Source organism: Jaculus jaculus, chromosome 23, assembly GCF_020740685.1.
Source record: "Jaculus jaculus isolate mJacJac1 chromosome 23, mJacJac1.mat.Y.cur, whole genome shotgun sequence".
NCBI lineage: Eukaryota > Metazoa > Chordata > Mammalia > Rodentia > Dipodidae > Jaculus > Jaculus jaculus.
Window position 1 is genome coordinate 10,342,844 of NC_059124.1, and position 21,377 is coordinate 10,364,220.

Genomic DNA, 21,377 nt, shown 5'->3' on the forward strand with positions numbered 1-21,377 from the left:
GAGCAGAGGCAGCCGAGCAGGCAGCGCTCCACGGACTCCGCAGTGAGACCCCCTGACATTAAGGGTTATTCTTGAACGTGGTGGTGCGTACATCTAGTGTCAGCACTTGGGAGGCACAGGTAGGATTACTGTGAGTTTCAGGCTAACCTAGAACTACAGAGTGAGCCTGGGCTACAGAGAGACGCTACCTTGAAAGATAAAAAAACATTTTTTTTTTAAGCCAGGCGTGGTGGTGCGCACCTTTAATCCCAGCATTCGGGAGGCAGAGGTAGGAGGATTGCCGTGAGTTCGACGCCACCCAGAGACTCCATAATGAATTCCAGGTCAGCCTGGGCTAGAGTGAGACCCTACCTTGAAAAACCAAAAAAAAATAAAAATAAAAATAGAAAAGAACCCATTTTTTAAAGTTATTACGGAAAGGCATGCATTTATTTCTGCCATTCTTTTAAGAATATTTTATTTCACTGCAAACGAACTCCAGAGCATGTGCCACTGGCTTACGTCCTGGGAAATCAAACCTGAGTCCTCCAGACCTACAGGCAAGCACCTTATCCACCACGCTAATCTCTCCAGGCCCATTCCTGCCGTTCTTGATTTGTGCCAGTTGCCATTTTCTACTACTCTCTTGCAGTGAGTACTATTCAAGCACCATTTATTCTTCCCTGTGGCCTCATGTGCGTGCTTTTTCCTTCTCTTCAAACGGAAGCATCCCTTCAAGGATTTTTTGTAAAGCTGGCTTCCTAGTCATGTGTCCCTTTACCCTGTTTTCATCATGGGAACTTCTGTTTCTTCAGTTATTGCAGGTTGGCTTGCCCTTATCAGTGAGTAGATGCATTTCTCTCACATTTCCTTTGGTCTGTGTCTTAAGTTTATAACATGGTGAGGAGAGATTCTTCTCTGGTATTTTCTGTTTGGTGTTCTAAATGTGTCCTGTCTCTGTATCTGTATATGTTTACTTGCTTGCTTTTTTGTTTTTTTCTTTTTCTTTTTTTTTTTTTTTTTGGTTTTTTTTTTGAGGTAGGGTCTCACTCTGGCACAGGCTGACCTGGAATTGCTTTTTTGTTTTTTTCTGAGGTAGGGTTTCACTCTAGCACAGGCTGACCTGGAACTCTGAAGTCCCAGGCTGGCCTCCAACTCACAGCAGTCCTCCTACCTCTGCCTTCCAAGTGCTGGCATTAAAGGTGTGTGCCACTACACCCTGCTGCCTCCTCCTGTATCTATATTGGCACATCTTTCCCTATTTGGAGAAATTTTCTTTTATGTTTTTTTAAAAATACTTGTTAATGACTCTCTCTCCCTCTATCTGTCTTTCTGCCTGTGTCTGTCACTCTCAAATAAATAAATAAATAAAAATTTAAACAAAAACTTGTTAATGAGGCAGGCATAGTGGCACTCGAGAGGCAGAAGTAGGAGGATGGCCATGAGTTCAACTGACACTAGAGTAAATGCCAGGTCAGCCTAGGATAGAGCAATACCCTACCTTGAAAAACAAGACAAAACCAAAAAACACACAATTTAAGCCTTTAGAGTGAAATTCTTCACCTTCTTCTATGCCCTGATTTCTCTTCGTGTCATGAAATTCTCAGTCACACATTATTAGTTTGTTTTTCTCTTTGTTGAAAAGTTCTAGTTCTGTCACCTTGTCTTCAAGGTCTGATGTTCTATCCCATCCTTGATCCATTCTATTGGTGAGACTTTCTAGTGAGTTTAAAAAATATATTTTATTTAAGAGAGAGACACACACACACAGAATGGGCATGTTCGATCCTCTAGTCACTGCAAATAAACTCCAGACACATGTGCCACCTAATGCATCTTGTTTCCATGGGTACTACGGGATTGAACCTGAGATTTTAATCTTTGCAGGCAAGTGCCTTAACCACTGATCCATCTCTCCAGCCCCTCTAGTAAGTTTTTTAAAATATATTTTTATGAGAGTGAGAGAATTGGCACGCCAGAGCCTCCAGCCACTGCCATCAACTCCAGACCCATATGCCATCTTGTGCATCTGATTTATGTGGGATCTGCAGTCAAACATGGGTCTTTGGGCTTTGCAGGCAAGTTTCTTAACCACTAACCCAGCTCTACAGCCCTCTAGTGACTTTCTTATTTTTGGTTTTCATTTCTAGTATTTCAGATTGGCAATTCTTCAGTATGTTTCCTTACTCATATCTCATAAAGACACCTTATTTTATTAAACTGATTTCCTATATTCTCAGGATCCTTTCAGGAGCTTGTTTTCTTCCTTGGGCATAACTGGTTGCTTATTTTGGTGTTTTCAAGGTAGTCTTGCTGTAGTCCAGACTGTCCTCAAACTCACAGCCACCCTGTCTCCTGAGCGCTGAGATTAAAGGAGTGCATCACCACACCTGGCTCTTTGAGCATATTTAAAATTATTCTTTTGAATCCTCTGCCTGGCATTTCATCTAATACAGTCTCACCAGAGGTCATTACTATTGGATTTATAATTTTTGGAGTAATTATATTCTCCTGATTTTTTGTGTTTCTTATTACATAGAGATTTTTGCATCTCAAGTTATTTTAATGCTTGGGTTTCCTAGTTGTCAGATGTATTCATAGATGTGTAAATCAGAAATTGTATCTTCAGGGTAGGAGCTCAAGATGCCTGATGTGGCTTCTATATTATGCCCTGAGAAATGGCAGGAGTCCATCCAATTAACTTGCTTATCTGAATGTGTTTCTGCAGAAAATTTAGAAACATCTGGCAATAGTGATGGCATTTTATGAGACATAGGACAACTGGGAATGGTGGTATACACCATTAGCCCAAGGCAGAACTCACACAGTGATCCTCCTACGTCTGCCTCCCAAGTGCTGGAATTAAAAACATGTGACATCATGACTGGCCAATGAACTGATTGTAAACTATGATGTCCCCCTTTGACAAGATCCAGATGTGATGTAACAATGGCATTCTTGTTTGGATATGGTTTGTCCCCAGGCTCAAGTCCTAGAAGCTTGGCTCCTAGGATAGTGAGGTAGAGGCAGCAGAGCCTAGGTAGGAACTCGCTGGCCCAGGCTGTCCTGGGCTCACAGCAGGCCTTGGGCTTGGTGACCCCCTCCACCCCCCGCTCGGCTTTGAGTGCTGGGATTCTGCTTCCAGCCCAGCTTATTTTATTTGACACTGGGTGCAGCACTGCAGACACCGCTTTGTGCGCCTGCTGATCTGTGAGCACTGGGGCATTGGAACCCCAGACAGCAGCAGGCTTTGCAAGCAAGCACCTTTAGCCACTTGGGTAGTACTAGTGTGCTACCTGGAATGTTTCAGAGCAAACACTGGTGGAGGAACGTTAAGAGAAAATGGAAGACAGGTGTGGTGATGTTTGCCTTTAATCCCAGCAATCAGGAGAGAGGTAGGAGGATCAAAGGTGAGGCCACCTTGAGACTACATAGTGAATTCCTGGTCAGCCTGGCAAAAAGTGAAACCGTAACCTTCAAAAAACCAAATAAAAGGGCTGAAGAGATGGCTTAGCCGTTAAGCACTTGCCTGTGAAGCCTAAGGACCCCGATTGGAGGCTGTATTCCCCAGGACCCATGTAAGCCAGATGCACAAGTTGGCACATGCATCTGGAGTTTGCAGTGGCTGGAGGCCCTGGCGTGCCCATTCTCTCTCTCTCCCCCTCTGTCTGTTGCTCTCAAATAAACAAACAAAAAAACAAAAAAGAGGTCAGGTGTTGTGGTGGTACACACCTTTAATCCCAGCACTTAGAAGGTGTAGGATTGCTGTAAATTCAAGGTTAGTCTGGGCTAGAGTGAAACCCTACCTTAGGAAATATATATACATACATACATACATAATATAGCTGGGGGCTGGAGAGATGGCTTAGCGGTTAAGCGCTTGCCTGTGAAGCCTAAGGACCCCGGTTCGAGGCTCGGTTCCCCAGGTCCCACGTTAGCCAGATGCACAAGGGGGCGCACGCGTCTGGAGTTCGTTTGCAGAGGCTAGAAGCCCTGGCGCGCCCATTCTCTCTCTCTCCCTCTATCTGTCTTTCTCTCTGTGTCTGTCACTCTCAAATAAATAAATAAATAAATAAATAATTTTAAAAAAAATAATAATAATATAGCTGGGTATAGCGTAGCAAGCCTTTAATTCCAGAACTCCGGAAGGTATAGGATTGCTGTGAATTCAGAAAAACAATAATTTGCTATTTTGTATGTATGGGACTAGGAAACTAAGTGTTACAACAGGTATGTTGAGAAGCAAAGCCAAGATTTAGTTTATTTTTTCTTTACTGTTGTTTTTTCGTGGTAAAGTCTGTCTAGCCCAAGCTGGCCTCCAACTCAGTGTAGAGATTAAAACCACACACCACCATACCCAGCTTAAAAACTATTGTTTTTGATCTGAGCTGATAATCTCCTCCATGTAGACCAGCTGACAAAGCTGGAAGAAGCCATTCTGCATGCAGTTCAATGGGAGAAAGAGAAATTACCAGTGAAGATAGTCATCAATGGACACTGCAAGCCTTATAATTGTAGCCAGGCCAAATGAGCCAACGGGTGCAATAGTGGCACATCTGTTATGGGGGAAACCAACTGCCCTCTAATTGGACTGGAGGCCCACACCATGGGAAGGGAATACATCCCCGATACTGAAAACTTAAACCGCAGTGCTCAGTACCGCAATATCTGTATCACACCTTCCAAGGCTGAGGGTCTAATGTGGAAGAGGTGGCGGAAAGAATGTAAGAGCCAAAGGAAGGGCAGGACTCCATACAACATGCTCCCTCCAGACACAAAATGGCTTGGATATCCATGGCCTCACATTACCTGCATAAGACCATCATAAGAGGAGGAAAAGATCAAGACATCCAAAGAGAGACTGTGAGATGGGGAGGGGATATGATGGGAGAGTGGAGTTTCCAAGGGGTAAGTGGGGAGGGAGGGTATTACCATGGAGTATTTTTTATAATCATAGAAGTTGTTAATAAAAAAAAAAAAAAAACTAGAGCCGGGCGTGGTGGCGCACGCCTTTAATCCCAGCACTCAGGAGGCAGAGGTAGGAGGATCGCCTTGAGTTCAAGGCCACCCTGAGACTACAGAGTTAATTCCAGGTCAGCCTGGACCAGAGTGAGACCCTACCTCGAAAAACAAACAAAAAAAAACTATTGTTTTTATTGCTCTAGCCCAAGCTGGCCTGGAACTCATGTGGTCTCAGGTTGGCCTCATGGTGATCCTCCTACCTCTTGTTTCCGGAGTACTGGGACTCAAGGCATGCACCATCACTCCCAGCTAGTTATTGTTTAATAAGCAAGCCCAGTGGAAAAAAGAAAATAAGCCTCATGACAGACACCACATATCCTTTAAGAATTTTTATTTCAAAACAAGAACTTCAGTAACTTTAATAGAATGTCCACTGGGAAATATTCACAACCTGGTCACTGAGAATTGGAAAAATCCTCCAGCTCACATTACCAACTCCCCCTGGAGCAGAGAGCTATAGTGAGAGCAAAGCCACCTTTCCAACAGAGCCCTCTGCACAGCCATGTGAGTTGATGCCAAAAGCTCAATGACCAACAAGGATCACCAAGGACTGAAATACTGTTATGTGCAAGGGTCTGACTACAGGGTATGAAATGTGTAAGCACCAAGGAGGGACAGCTGGACCTGGCAACCTATGGAGACGGGTCATCTTCACTTAAGAAGAACTGGGGAGTGAGGGAGTGGTCATGGAAGGTGTATATGCCCTGTGGTAGCAGTAACCATTCCCATTATTCTAACACACTTGAAAGTTGTTCCTCACTCCCTTAAAAAAGATAGTTCAAAGCCCCCCTCTCCTTGCAAGCAGATCCCCAGGAGCCACTTGTTCTGACCTCAGTCCTTCGTACTTCATTGGCACGAAGAACTATCCTTTTGCCAACAGGGAAATGCAGCCACGTGAGTTGGATCTAGATGCTGGGAACAAACTCCAGCCAGGGGAGGGAGGCAGTGTTGCTTATGTGCGCAGGGATGAGTCAGCATACTCCATCCAGAAAGAGGTACAGGTACAAAGAAGAAAGTCACCCGAGCTGAGCGACAGTGCACACCACTCCTGTCATTCGGCATGGGCCACTTACACTGTCCCCTGTGTGTCCACCAGTGTCAAGGCCCCTCAGAGCATTCGGCAAACATCACAGTAACATGCCAACAAGAGGAGCTTGACAGACACAGAAGGCATGCCATTACCCTAGGGCAACAATATACTTCAACTGAATAATTTTTCAGGAAAAAATTCCTCCCAGAGTGGAGATTGCAAATTCCAAGTTAGCTTTGAACATTCTCATCTACATTCCTTTCAAGCAACAAATTAAAACAAAAATCAACAGAAAATCTTTTAAAGAACAAAATGGAAAAATAACAACCCTCTACCAAGAACCATTGTTTTTAGGTTTGTAATTGGAATGGTTCTTCCACCAGATGGGTAGTGAGATTACTTATTTTAGAAAAGTGAGTCCACTATAAGGGAAGGAGCTGATGGGTCCAGGGAAAGTGGGATGCTTCCTGCAAAGAGCCTCCCTTCTCTGGACTCCAGCCACGTGAACATCTATCAACACCACTAACTACGAGGCCTGCTTTAATGGCAAGATTTTAGCAACACTATGTGAAAACTATCTTTAAAAGTTCCATATGAAACCAGGAGCATTTTTATATAGGCACACAACTCTTCTGAGAAATGCCAGTGAAGAGTTTGTATCTGGAACACAGCAAACTGGGAAGAGGCCACATGCAAACGCCAGGCGCCAGGCAGCAGCTCCCAAGTCTACCAGTAACAGATGCTATTTCTCAATTCAGTTAATTCTCCCTTTTAGTTGCGCTATAACCTTTCCAGTATCGAACGTTCTGTATCCTATAACACCTCTTAAACACCTCCCTCCAACCTCAATTTCCTTATGCTTTCATTATTTTGTAAAATTACACTTAAAAAAATAAATATTTATGTAATAAAACCTGAAGATAAATAAATAATAGTCAAGTTACTTTGCTGTGCAGAGCTAGCTGTACGGAAGTGAGGAAGATGTTTTTGTTGAATTCCCTGTGAGCCTCCAAACCATATAGATATCTGTTTGCTTCCTGGCAAGCTAAGATTGGACTGCACCCTCCTGTCCTGGTGAGGGACTCAAAAATTAAAGGAAGAAGAGCTGGCAGAGTGGTCATACACTATGCCGCCAATCCCTCCTGAAATGAAGGTAGGTTCAGTGGATCTCTCCAAATGAGAAGAGAATGTCTGTCCAAACAATGAAATATTTAAGCAGTCATTGGTGATCCACCTAACCCCAGCAGTGGGTCCATCTGAGGGTCTTGGAGTGCGTGGGGTGAGAAAAGACCAAGCAGCAGCATCGCACTGATGAAGTCTCCCATTGTGGGGGGAGGTTGCTCTCTGTGTTGAGAGGGAGGTGGAGGTCGGCCTCAAGCATTGGCAGAGTGCTCCTTGGTGGGCTGCATGCTCATCTCTATACCTTTTCCAGACTGAGCCTGCCCCTCAAAGGCCCGGGCAATATCCTCAAAGGTCCTGCCCCGGGTCTCAGGGACTTTGAAGAAGGTGAAGACCAAGAAGATAATGAGGAAAGAGGCGAAGACAATAAATACGTAGGGTCCTAAAAGGGCCTAACAAAAAAAGGGGAGATGTAAAAATCTGGTCATTGCTCAAGTTCATTCCCCACAGTTCTACTTCTCACAGGCTTCAAGCTACGACTCCTCCATACTAATCAAATTGGAACTCAAGACTTATGTTGCCACTAGCTTTCTACATTTCTCTTGTCCTTTTTCTTTTAATTTTTTAAAAAAATATTTATTTGAGGGCTGGAGAGATGGCTTAGCCTGTTGAGTTTGCCTGCAAAGAAAGCCAAGGACCACAGTTCAATTCTCCAGGACCCACATAAGCCTAATGCACAAGGGGGCGCATGCATCTGGAGTTCAGCTGCAATGGCTGGGGGTCCTGACGTTCCCATTCTCTCATTCTTTCTCTCATAAATAAATGTTTTAAAAAGGGAGAGACAGATAGAATGAGTGCACCACATCTTCAGCCTCCCTGCAACCGAACTTCAGATACATGTGCCATATGTGGGTAGTGGGGAATTAAATCTGAGTCCTTTGGCTTTGCAGGCAAGCACCTTAACTGCTAAGCCTTCTCTTCAGCTCATTTTTTTTTCCTTTTGTTTTTTCAAGGTGGGGTCTCACTCTAGCCCAGCATGACCTGGAATTTACTATATAGTCTCATGGTAGCCTCAAACTCATGGCGATCCTCCTACCTCTGCATCCCAAGTGCTAGGATTAAAGGTGTGCGCCACCATGCCCAGCTTGGTTATGCCTTTTTTAAGACTGGGTTCTCAGCTAGAGAGATAGCTCAGTAGTTAAGGCACTGCCTGAGACTGGGTTCTCGCTGGAGTCCAAGACAGGATGGCCTCGATGTCCAAGATCCCTCTGCCTAAACCTCCTGAATGCTGAATGACAGGAGACCATGCTCGGTGCACCTGCTGCTCCCTTTTTCTGTATCTCATCGAGAACCTTAGCGAGTGAACAACTACCTAAGGCATCTTACATAGGTTGACTTAAGTGTGTTGGTTCAGGACAGGCTGAATGAATATGGCTTCAATCTACTTACTGCAGCTGAGGGGAAGAGCAGTCCAACCAAAAAATTGGAGGTCCAATTAGAACAGCCAGCCACTGCCATGGCTGCTGGGCGGGGGCCCTGGCTGAAGAGCTCAGCCACAATAAACCAGGGAATGGGGCCTGGTCCAATCTCAAAGAAGGCCACATAGGTCAAAACAGACACAATACAGACAAAGCTCATGGCTTCATAATCATCCTATAGGAAAGAGAGCAGAGCAAAGGAGATTCTGTATTAAAGACAGCATGATGATCCCGTCTCCTTCAGACCCATGGTTTAATGAGATCACAAATCAAAAGAAATGCAATTGTCCTCCTCCCTCCCCCAGGTGGGTCTCACTTTAGCCTAGACTGGCCTGGAGCGGACAGTGCTCCTTCTACTTCAGTGCTGGGACTAAAGGTGTGCCAACTTTGATGCCAACAGTAACCTCTCTTCACCTCCCAGCTTTTCTACTACTCACCTTCAACAACATAGAGACGGTCATGAGGACAGAACAAACAGCCATGCCTCCAAGGCCCGTCATGTGCAGAGTTCTCCTTCCTGCCCTTTCTACCAGAAACACCTAAAAGACAAACAACAGAACATGATCCTTCTGATTTCCCTTTCGTAAATGAATATCCTGAGCGAGCTCCGTGAAATCTGCCTTGACAATGGCAAGATATTGTTATTCCTATCACCCCTGCTCCAGTCCCAGAGGTACGCTTTTCTACAGGTCCCCTATTTGCCTGAAGAATGAAGACTACTTGTAACTATCACTGAATGTTCTCTTTTTCCCCAAAAAGGACTCGGACGAAATGGTTTATGAAAGGATGAAGTTGAAAAACATGTGGTCCACATTTGAACAACTCCTGCTTTCCCACCTCCTGAAATAATCCCAGTGTTCCACTTACAGAAACTATCGTGAAGACGGTATTGACCACGCCAGCTCCAATGGTGGCATAAATTGGCTCACCAACACCTGCGTCTTTGAAGATTCCTGTTGAGTAATAGAACACCTAGCAGGAAGAAAAGATGTGTTTTTTGATTAGATACAACACTCTCCAGAGTCCAGATGTCTGGTGGCCCACACTCTAATCAGGTACTCCACTCAGGAGGCTAAGGCTAAAGAACCACACTGAGTTTCTATGTCAGGTTCTGCCTCAAAATAATAAATCAAGAACAAAAAAAAACACCCTCAAAAATCCTAAGAAGGAGCTGGAGAGATGGCTCAGTGGTTAAGGTGTTTGCCTGCAAATGTAGACTCCCCAGTGACCAAAGAAAAAAATAAAGGCTGGGCATGGTGACACATGCCTTTAATCCCAGCACTTAAGAGGCAGAGAAAGAAGGACTGTTGTGAGTTCAAATCCGGCCCCGGACTACAGAGTGAGTACAAGTCAGCCTAGGCTAAAGTGAGACCCTACCTTGGAAAAGACAAAACAAAAGCCGGGCGTGGTGGGGTACGCCTTTAATTCCAGAACTCATGAGGCAGAAGTAGGAGGATCACTGCCAAGTTCAAGGCCATCCTGAAACTGCACAGTAAATTCTAGGTCAGCCTGGGCTAGTGAGACCCTACCTCAAAAAACTAAAAAAAAAAAAAAAAGGCTGGAGAGATGGCTTATTGGTTCAGGCACTTGCCTACAAACCCACCACAGGACCCACATTAAATTGTCCACGTAAGCCAGATATACAAAGTGGCACCTGCACCTGGAGTTCGTATGCAAAGGCTGAAGGCCCTGGCGTAAACACTCTCCCTCCCTCCCTCCCTCTCAAAAAAAATAAACTTCAGCACTGTCTATGTGGCTTCTCATTTCCACTTTCTTACAATACTTATTCCCACCGTTCCATTTTTCTGTCTCACTATGTAGCCCAGGCTAGCATCCAACTCTCCATCTTCCTGCCTCTGCCTTAAAAGAGCTTTCTGTGTGTTGCTTTACATGGGTACTGAGGAAGAGGCCAGGCCAGAACGTTTTGCAAGCAAGTACCTTTAATTACTGAGCAATTTCTCTGGCCCCCAATTTTTTTTTTCTTTCTTTCTTTTTTTCTTTTGTGTGTGAGGTAGGGTCTCACTCTAGCTCAGGCTGACTTGGAATTCACTATGTAGTCTCAGGGTAGTCTTGAACTCAAGGTAATCCTCCTACCTCTGCCTCCTGAGTTCCAGGATTAAAGGCGTGCACCACCATGCCCGGCTTTTGTCTTGTCTTGTGTTTTCTAAAACAGGGTCTCACTCTACCCCTCATTGACCTGGGGTCACTTTTGTAGCCCAGGCTGGACTCGAACTCACAGCAATTCTCCTACCTCTGCTGGACTAAAAACGTATGCCACTACATCTTGCACCAAAGTCCCTTCAAAAGTAAAATTCTTTGCCGGGTGTGGCAGCACACACCTTTAATCCCAGAACTCAGGAGGCAAAGGTAGGAGGATCACTCTGAGACTACATAGTTAATTCCAGGTCAGCCTGGGCCAGAGTGAGACCTAGCTCGAGGAAAAAAAAAAAAAAATATTTGAAAAGAGGAGAAAGAAGCAGATAGATGGGCTCATGCTATGTAGCCAACTGCCCTGGTACGCTGTATGTGGCCGAGGCTTCCTTAAACATACAGTAATACGCCTGCCTCACTCTGCCAAGTGAGATTACGGGTGAGTATCACTATGTCCTAATTTGACAAGATTTCTTAATCATTTTTTTGTGTTTGAGGTAGGGTCTTGCTCCAGCCCATTCTGACCTGGAATTCAGAATGTAGCCTTAGGTTGGCCTTGAACTCCCAGTGATCCTGCTATCTCACCTCCTGCTGGGATTAAAGGTGAATGCTACCACACCTGGCTTAATCATGTTGAGATCAGAAATTTTTAGGTTGGTCCTCACCCTCTCACCTCATTTGAGGCAATATTTCTTTCTCTGGATCTCATTCTGCAGTTAGTTCTTTGCCCGCCACAAGCTTCTGGGAAAAATTCTGTCTCCGGCTCCCCATCTTAATAGGCAGCATGTGTGAGCAGGTTTCAGTTTTTTGTGTAGGGTGTGGGAATTGAACTCAGGTACTCATCTTGAAGTGTGAACACTTTACTGAGCAACCAATACAGCCTCCTCCCTTTTTAAGGCAGGTTTTCATTCACTCTGTAGCCCAAGCCTCTGGGAGTACTGGCATTATAGGCAGGAGAACCACCACACCCAGCTTCTTCGCAAATAACTTTCCATATGCCCAGATAGACCCTGTATGCTTACATCTTCTAAAATCAGGTATCAGTTATATTAGCTTTTACTATTTTGGGGGGGAAGGGAGGCTAGGGTCTTCCTTTAGCCTAGGCTGACCTGGAATTCAGTCATCTTTCCACCTCAGCCTCCTGAGTACTTGAAGTAGAGTGGCCCATACCACTATACCTGAAGTTGTACTTCTTGAAGCAAAGACTATTTATATAGTCTTATCTTCATTGAAAACTACCTTTCTGAGCTGGGCATAAGGGCTCAAACTTGCAGATTTACTTTTTAGAAATGAAGTCCAGGGTGGGGACTTAGCTCAATGACAGCCATTTACCCAGCAAGCCCAAGAACCTGGGGAGTGGAAGGGAGTCTAAGGCTCCTACAGGGAAAAAATTTTGAGTCAGTAATGCTGGTTCAACAGGCTGGGTTAAAACTGGGTTAAAACCAGTGACAAATCTGGGAGCAACCTTAGTCTGGTTGTGAATTTGCACCCCATTTCCTTTGTATACCTCAATCACTCTCCACATTTTTTGAGGCAGAGTCTCACTATTTTCCAGGCTCATCTGGAGCTCACTCTGTACAGCAGGAAGCCTTGAACTCACTGGGATTCTCCTACCTCAGACTTAGAGATGTGAGCCACGAGGCTGGGCAATATATATATTTTTGTTTGTTTTGTTTTGAGGTAACATCTCCCTCTAGTCCAGGGTGACCTGGATCTTACACTGCAGTCTCAGGCTGGCCTCGACCTCACAACTACTCTCCTGACTCTCACTCGAGTCCTGGGATTAAAGGCACCATGCCCAACCTGTGCTATCTTTTTGTGGGATGGGCTCTTGCTCTATTGCTGGCCTTGAGCTCCTGGATTCTAGTGATCATGTCTCAGCTTCTAGAGTAGTGACTAGGATTACAGGTATATGCCATCCTGCTAAACTGGCTGTGTTTGAGGCAGTATGGCTGAGCGCCGTTGGCCCCACAGCAGACACTCACTGCATTGATCCCAGAGAGCTGCTGGGAGAGCTGAAGCACGATGGCAATGAGGAGGGGCTGGTGGTAGTTGGAGGAACGGAAGAGCTCGAGCAGGGTCACTTGCTTCTCCTGTGCCATCCTGACACTCTCGTCTTTCATTTCTTGGATATCTTGGGCCACATCCTGAGTGCCCCACAACCGCTGGAGGACTGGGGAAGAGAACCAAGACAAAAGGACATTAATGTACTTTTACGCTATCCTGAAGTCATTGGCCTGTAAGACAGCAGGAAAAAGCCACATGAGATGAGGATATAAACAACATCTGTCCCTTATCTGCCTTCCCACCCCTTAGGATTGAACTAATCAAAACTTCCTGGGCCTGGAGAGATGGCATAGCAGTTAAGACGCTTGCCTACAAAGCCCAAGAACCCAAGTTTGATTTCCCAGTACCTATGTAAGGCAGATGCAAAAGGTGGTGCATGCATCTGGAATTTGTTTGCAGTGGCTGGAGGCTCTGGTACGCTCCTTCTCTCTATATATCTGCCTCTTTCTCCCTTTCCCTCCAATAAATAAAATTTTTTTTTAAAAAAGAAAGAAAGATCTTCCTGTGAGTTCTAAGGCTGGGAAGGCAGGACACAAATAAATCCAAGAACCCCCCACCACACACAGGCAATCATAAAACTAAGTGTAGGATGAGTGTAGTACTCACTCTCCCTGGCCCGCTCCTCCTCCTTTCTGTTAATCAGCAAGAATCGAGGACTTTCAGGACAAAATGGAAGGACTGCGCTCTGTAAAAGCGCTGGAATGATGGTGAAGGCCAAGAGCCCAGGCCACAGCTCTTCAGACCCCAAAATGAATTCTAGTCCAAAAATCTAGAAACCAGACAAACATAATGTTAACCCTCATGCTTTCCAGGCCACAAGTTTATTTTTTAGTCTTATTGTGTTTAATTTTATTTATTTGAGAGAGAGAATGAGGCAAAGAGAATGTGTGATCAGGATGTATGTGCCACCTTCTGCATCTGGATTACATGGGTACTGGGGATTCAAACCTGGGTCCTTGGGCTTCACAGGAAAGTGCTTTCACCATAAGCCATCACTCCAGCCCAAGTTTATTGTTCAAAAGTTTAGAAAATTATCCAGTTCAGCTTGGGCTAAAGTGAGACACTACCTCAAAAAATAGAAAAATTTAATTTTTTAATTTTGAAAATTAGCTGGGCATAGTAGGACACAACTTTACTCCCAGTATTTGGGATGCTGAGGTAGGATTATCTGCGTGAGTTCCAGATCAACCTGGAATTCTGGGCTACAGTGATACACTGCCTCAAAAAAAAAAAAAAAAAAAAAAGGCAGGGATAGGAGGATCGCCAGGAGTTCAAGGCTACCCTGAGACTACGTGTTGAATTCCAGGTCAGCCTGGGCTAGAGTGAGACTACTTTGAGAAAAAGAAAAAAAAAAAAAAAAAAGGCTGAAAAGATGGCTTAGCAGTTAAGGAGCCTGCCTAATAATATAAGGACCCTGGGTAAAATAGAGGGGGACATTAAAGAGTAACCATTACAGTCATGATTTTTAATTTCTGTTTTCTTATCTTTCACTTTTATATATATATATATATATTGGTTTTCTAGCCCAGGCTGACCTAGAATTCACTATGGAGTCTCAGGGTAGCCTTGAACTCCTGGCGATCCTCCTACCTCTGCTTCCAGAGTACTAGGATTAAAGGAGTGAGCCACTATGCCTGGCTATTTTTCTTTTTACAATTCATTTGTTCACAGATTGTACTACTATAAATAATATGGCAATTTTAGGACCAGTAGATTATTTTTTAACAATTTATTTTTATTTATTTATTGCCAGAGAAAGAGATTGCGAGAATGAATGGGCACGCCAGGTCCTCCAACCAATGCAAACAAACTCCAGATGCAAGTGCCACTGTATATTCAATTGGCTTATGTGGGTCCTGGGGAATTGAACCTGGGTCCTTAGGCTTCACAGGTAAGCACACTAACCACTAAGTCATCTCTCCAGCCCCAGTAGATTATTTTTAGTCAATTTATTCTAATAAGTGCATCAAATCATGTAGACCCCCCACAAAAAAAGAACCAAGATACATCAGTAAGACAAGAAAGAGGGCTGGAGAGATGGCTTAGTGGTTAAGATATTTGCTGGCAATGACAAAGGACCCAGGTTCAATTCCCAGTACCCCTGTAAAGACAGATGTACAAGGTGGTGCATGCATCCGGAGTTTATTTATAGCCCTGGCCTGCCCATTCTTTTTCAAATAAATAAATAAAATAATATATGTGTGTGTGTGTGTGTGTGTGTGTGTATATATATATATATATATATATATATATATGTATTAATTTTTATTAACATTTTCCATGATTATAAAATATATCCCATGGTAATCCCCTCCCTCCCCACCCCTACACTTTCCCATTTGAAATTCTATTCTCCATCATATTACCTCCCCATTACAATCATTGTAATTACATATATACAATATCAACCTATTAAGTATCCTCCTCCCTTCCTTTCTCTTCCCTTTATGTCTCCTTTTTAACTTACTGGCCTCTGCTACTAAGTATTTTCATTCTCACGCAAAAGCCCAATCATCTATAGCTAGGATCCACATATGAGAGAGAACATGTGGCGCTTGGTAGGTATATATTTTTTAAAGACAAGAAGATAACTGACTCCCTACCATGAGCATGCCAACTCTAACACACCTGCCTGAAGCCCAGGAAAAGCTGCAGCAGAGGTGGCAAGGTGAATACTGTTCTAACTGCTGGCCTGACAGTGAGCCCCAGGGCTACTCATCTTAGCAGTTAAAGCACCTGCCTGCAAATCCAAAGGACCTCGCTTTGATTCCCCAGGACCCACCCACATAAGCCAGATACACGAGGTGGTGCAATGCATCTGCAGTTCGTTTGCAGTGGCTGGAGGCCTTGGAGCACCCTATCTCTCTCTCAAGTAAACAAAAATAAAAGTCTTAAAAAAAAAACTCAGGCTGGAGAAATTGCTTAGTGGCTAAGGTGCTTGCCTGAGAAGACTAAGGATCCAGGTTCGATTCTCCAGGTCCCACGTAAGCCACATGCACATGGTGGCACATGCATCTGGAGTTCGTTTGCAGGGGTTAGAGGCCCTGGTACACCCATTCACTCTCTCGCCCTTCCACCCATCTGTCTCTAATAAAAAAATAAAAATAAATCTTAAAAACAAAAGAAGAAAAAATCCTCATCAAAGCCAAACTCAACAGTAAATGAGTGCCAACAGGCTTGCCATGGCTCAGGGAACACTGTGGAAGAGGGGGGTGTAAGGAGCCGAAGTAGGTAGGATTACCCAGAGATACCCTGAGACATGGTATTATCCTGCTACTTACTCCACAGGGACTAAGGCCTTCATGACCTCACAGTGGATACCATGACCCCACTGAGGAGGGACTACAGGGTAATATAGCTGATAAAAGAGTATAACCTGTTATATATAAAATAAATTTTAAAAAAGATAAACAGGGTTCCAGGCACTTGCTTGCAAAGCTCCATCAGCCTGGGTTCAATTCTGCAGTATCCATGTAAATTCAGATGTACAAAGTGTCCCATGCATCTGGAGTTCATTTGCAGCTGCAGAAGGCCTCGGCAGACCTACACACACACTCTCTCTGCTTGCAAGTAACTAAATATATTTGTATACACTTTTGGTTTGACGTAGGGTCTCACACTAGCCCGGGAAGGGTCCAGTGGTGTGTGAGAAGAGGCAGAGAAGAATGAGCACGCCAGGGTCTCTGGCCACTGCAACCAAATTCCAGACACATACGCCCCCTTAGCCAACTGGCTTTGCATGGGTACTGAAGAATCAAACCTGGGTCCTTTGACTTTGCCAGCAAGCCCTTTAACTACCAGGCCCTTCAGCCCTTATTATTATTATTTTTAATATCTATTGCTGGCATGGTGGCACATTCCTTTAATCCCAGCACTTGGGAGGCAGAGGTAGGAGGATCGCTGTGAGTTTGAGGCTCCCTGAGAAACAGTGATTTCCAGGTCAGCCTCAATAAGACCCTACATCAAAAAACCAAAAATAAATATTTTAAAAATAAAAATTTGCCAGGCATGGTGGCTACCCTGAGACTCCATAGTGAATTCTAGGTCAGCCTGGGCTAGAATGAGACCCTACCTCAAAAAAACAAAAAAATAATAATAATAATTAGAAAATTGTTTTCTCTTCATTTCTCCTGCTTTGCTTCATTAGCCATCCATGGGCTATAGTAACAAAACGTGGCCTACACAGCTACCTAATTGAACAGGTTCCAGATACTCATTCTTGAGCGCTGCACTTATGTTTAGTCATTCATTGAGCATGAGGCTATCAGTCATTATGTATGAAATTCTCCTAGAGTACCTGAGCCACCAGAATTCCAACGACGATACCCAGCTGGTTTAGTGTGCCAAAGGCACCCCGCAAGGCAGTAGGAGATACCTCTCCAATGTACATGGGCACAAAACCTGTGCAGAGTCCACAGAAGATGCCAGTGATCAGGCGGCCCAGAATCAGCATCTCAACTGCTGCTGCTCTTTTGGCAAACCCCATAAGGCAGCCCCCAGCAAGGGCCAGCAGGTTGACCATGAGCATTGAATTGCGCCTGCAAGGTTAGTCAAAAACAGAGATGTTAGCCACGTGAGGAACTCCTAATCGCTCCCTTCCAATTCCTTCCTTTGTTTTCAGTTAGGGACTTGCTCTAGCCAAGGCTGACCTGGAATTCACAATATAGTCTCAGGGTGGCCTCAAATTCCGTGATCCTGCTACCTCTGCCTCTCAAGTGCTGGGATTAAAGGTGTGCGCCACACTCGTCAGTTCTTTTGGTCTGCTTTATTCCAAGGTCATTTTGTTCTCATCTTTCGGTTTAAGTTCTTTCCTTTTACCTTTTTTTTCCCTTTGGTTTTTATTTTTGTTTTTCAAGGTAAGGTCTCACTCTAGGCCAGGCTGATCTAGAATTCACTCTCTATTCTCAGGGTGGCCTCAAACTCAGTGATCGTCCTACCTCTGCCTCCCAATGCTGGGATTAAAGGCGTGCGCCACCACGCCTGGCCTCCTTTGTTCACTCTAGCCCAGGCTGACCTGGAATTCACTATTATAGCATTATACAGTTATTACTGATACCGATGCAACTGCACTGCATGTAATTCAGGAAAAAGCATAAAAAGGAGCTGGAGGGTGTCACTCAGTGCAAAGTGCTTGCCCTAACATGCATAATGAATGCCTAGGATTCAAACCTTCCAATCACTACACACAGATTAAAAAAAAAAATTTAAGAGTGGGGTATATAATCCTGGCACTGATCAGTAGGAGTTCAAAGCCAGCCTTGGGCTACAGAGGGTGTTTTAAGTCATATTGGGTTAGAACGAGACCCTACATTGAAAAATATGCCACTCTAACCATCTGGCTTTCTGTGGGTACTGGAGAATCAAACCTGGGCTGTCAGGCTTTACAGGCAAGGGCCTTACTTAACAGCCAAACATCTCTGCAGCCCTCCTGCTCTCTTATTAGGCCAGTCCCCTCTCTCTCTCAAATAAATAAACAAACAGAGCAATATTTGAAGTTTAAAAAAAAAAAAAGGCAAGGAAGCCAGGGGTAGTGGTGCATGCTTTTGATCCCAGCACTGGGGAGGCAGAGATAATAAGTTCAAGGCCACCCTGAGACTACATACATAGTGAATTCCAGGTCAGCCTGGCCTAGAGTGAGACCTTACCTTGAAAACCCAAAACTAATAATACTAAACAAAATAAATAACCAAAAGTAGTAAATAAAGTAAATAATAGTAAAAGTTAACAGTATCCAATAAAATGTTGCCTTGTTCATTATTCAGCTTAAACTTCAGCAGCACATCTAGAATATCTACCTTGTTTATTTTTATTCTTTAAAATGACTATTTATTTTCAAGGACAGAGAGAATGCATGTGCCAATGTCTCTTGCCACTGCAGGCAACTCCACACAACATGCTTCAGTTTGTGAATCTGGCCCTATGTGGGCACTGGGGAACTGAAGCTGCCAAGTTTTACAATCAACTGCCAATGAGTTACCTCTCCAACCCATTAATATTTTTAAATATTTGTTTGAGAGAGAGAGAAAGAGAAGAGACAGATACAGAGAATGGGCACTCCAGACACATGTACTACCTTGCACATTTAGCTAACATGGGCACTGGGAAACTGAATCTGGATCCTTAGGCTTCACAGACAAGTGCCTTAACTGATTTTTGAGTAGTGTCTTGTTCTACCCCAGGCTGATTTGGGAATTTACTAAGTAGTCTCAGGGTGGCCTCCAACTCACAGCAATCCTCCTACCTCTGCCTCCCAAGTGCTGAGATTTAAAGGCATGCACCATCGTGCCTGGATTGCTTTTTTTTTAATGCATGTGCCAATTTGTACATCTGAATTTATGTAGGCACTGGGGAATCAAATCCTGGCCACCAGGCTTTTCAACAAATGCCTTTAGCTACTGAGCCATCTTTCCAGCCTGAAAAATCAAGTTTTAGCCCAGGCTGATTCCAATTCACTATGTAGTCACAGGTTGGCTTGAACTCACATGGTGATCCTCCTACCTCAAGACTTCCAAGTGTTGGGATTAAAGGAATGTGCCCCTACACATGCCTTAATGCATTTTTTTAAAGCTACTATTGGGTGAGGTTTAACTATCCTTTGAGGAAAAAATTGACTAATGTCCACATTTGCCACAAACCAAAGGTTTCCAAAAATTTCCTATGTAAGATAGTAGAAAGGTGGCTGGGGAAATGGCTTAGCAGTTAAGGCATGCCTGCGAAGCCTAAGGACCCTGATGTGATTCCCCAGGACCCACATAAGCCAGATACACAAGGTGGTGTATGCATCTGGAGTTTGGAGGCCCTAGCGCACCCTTTCTCTTCCTCTGTCTGCCTCTACTTTCTCTCAAATAAATAGAAATATTAACCAAAAAATGATAGTAGAAAGGCATCTTTTTGAGGTAGGATCTAGCCCAGGCTGACCCAGATCTCAATTTGTACTTCTAGTCTGGCCTTATACTTACAGCAATCCTCCTATCTCTACTTCCCCAATGCTAGGATTAAAGGCTTACACCACCATGCCCAGTTCTAAAACCCCCAATTTTCAGAAAAGCAAATAACTTCTGATCTTTTAAATAGTGTGTTAGAGCTGGAGAGCATAGCAGTTTAGGCACTTGCCTGTGAAGCCTAAGGACCCATGTTTGATTCCCCAGAACCCACATAAGATGCACAAGGTGGCACATGTGTCTGGAGTGGGTGAAGGCCCTGGCATGCCCACTCTCTCTGTCTGTCTTCCTGAATCAAGTTTTAACAGGCACTTGCCTGCAAAGCCTTAGGAGCCAGGTTCGATTCCCCAGGAATCACACAAGCCAGATTAACAAGGTGGAGCATGTGTCTGGAGTTTGCTTGCAGCGGCTAGAGGCCTGGCACGCCTATTCATTCATTCTTTCTCTCTCAAGTAAATAAATAAAAAAGCCAGCCAGATGCAAAGTGGCATATGCATCTATAGTTCATTTGCAGTTCTCTCTCCCTGCAAATAAATAAACTACATTATATACATATTTTTTTAAGCAGTACTATTCTGGGCCAGGTTGTCTGGGTTTCCTTAGTAAGATTTTGCCATATTCTTATTTGTGTATATGATCACCACCTTGAGTCAACTTTCTCTCTCTTGGTTTTTCAAGGTAGGGTCTTCCTCTAGCCCAGACTGACCTGCTGGCTTCGAACTCACAGTGATCCTCCTGCCTCAAAATACTGGGATAGGTGTGCACTACAATGCCCAGATAGGCCAACTTTTCTAGTCACCCTCATTGTAATTAATAGCCTGTTCCTTGCCCACTTTCTGGTAAATACCTGCCAAAGCGATTCACAAAGAGTCCAACAGAAAAGGATCCAATCATGCCACCAACAGAAAAGATGGCCACACACAAGGCCCAGAGGCCTGTGACCAGCCCATCACTGGGACGGTCTTCTAACCTCTCTTCCATTGTGTAGTTGAGAAAGTCCTTTATGATCTGCAATAAAAAATGGATGGTGAAAGGACAAACTGGCATATTGGATGATGACAACAGAAGACAAAACTCAATGGTTTCCTCTGGCCAGAATGGACTAAAGAGCACAAACATGGGAATGGCAGAGACCACACTGAATGAAGAAAGGCTACAGGCTATGAAAAGGAAATTCTAAAACTTAGTCCTAAACACGCCAGTAGGTGGCAGCACTAATGTTCACCGTGAACCCAACTTTCTCAAGAACATCCCCTAAGGAATATTATCAGAAATGTATAAGGCTGCAGAGATGGCTTGGTAGTTAAAGTGCCTGACTATGAAGCCTGAGGACCTAGGTTTGACTCGCCAGAACCCATGTAAGCCAGATGTACATGGTGGAACACGTATGCTTGTTTGCAGTGGCTAAAGGCCCTTGTGTGCCATTTCCCTCTCTCCCTCTCAAATAAAAGTATTTTTAAAATAAATATTTAAAAAAGGAGAGCTGGGTGTGGTAGTGCATGCCTTTAATCCCAGCACTCGGAAGGCAGAGGTAGGAGTATCTCTATGAGTTCGAGGCCACCCTGAGACTACATAGAGTAAATTCTAGCT

General features: G+C 44.2%; 1 protein-coding gene across 2 annotated transcripts in view; it reads right to left on the reverse strand.

The window, feature by feature from the left end:
• Positions 1–5,317: 5,317 nt before the first annotated feature.
• Positions 5,318–21,377, reverse strand: part of Slc2a3 (solute carrier family 2 member 3) — an 86,760-nt gene continuing 70,700 nt past the window's right edge. For both annotated transcript variants that reach the window (XM_045139727.1, XM_012951198.2), the window contains 8 exons: positions 20,635–20,795; positions 17,144–17,384; positions 13,453–13,615; positions 12,765–12,952; positions 9,496–9,600; positions 9,066–9,167; positions 8,600–8,803; positions 5,318–7,602 (listed from right to left, as the gene is read on the reverse strand). In XM_045139727.1, coding sequence (XP_044995662.1) covers positions 7,405–7,602; positions 8,600–8,803; positions 9,066–9,167; positions 9,496–9,600; positions 12,765–12,952; positions 13,453–13,615; positions 17,144–17,384; positions 20,635–20,795 — 1,362 coding nt within the window. In that variant the 3' untranslated portion in view covers positions 5,318–7,404. The remainder of the gene's footprint in view (positions 7,603–8,599; positions 8,804–9,065; positions 9,168–9,495; positions 9,601–12,764; positions 12,953–13,452; positions 13,616–17,143; positions 17,385–20,634; positions 20,796–21,377) is intronic.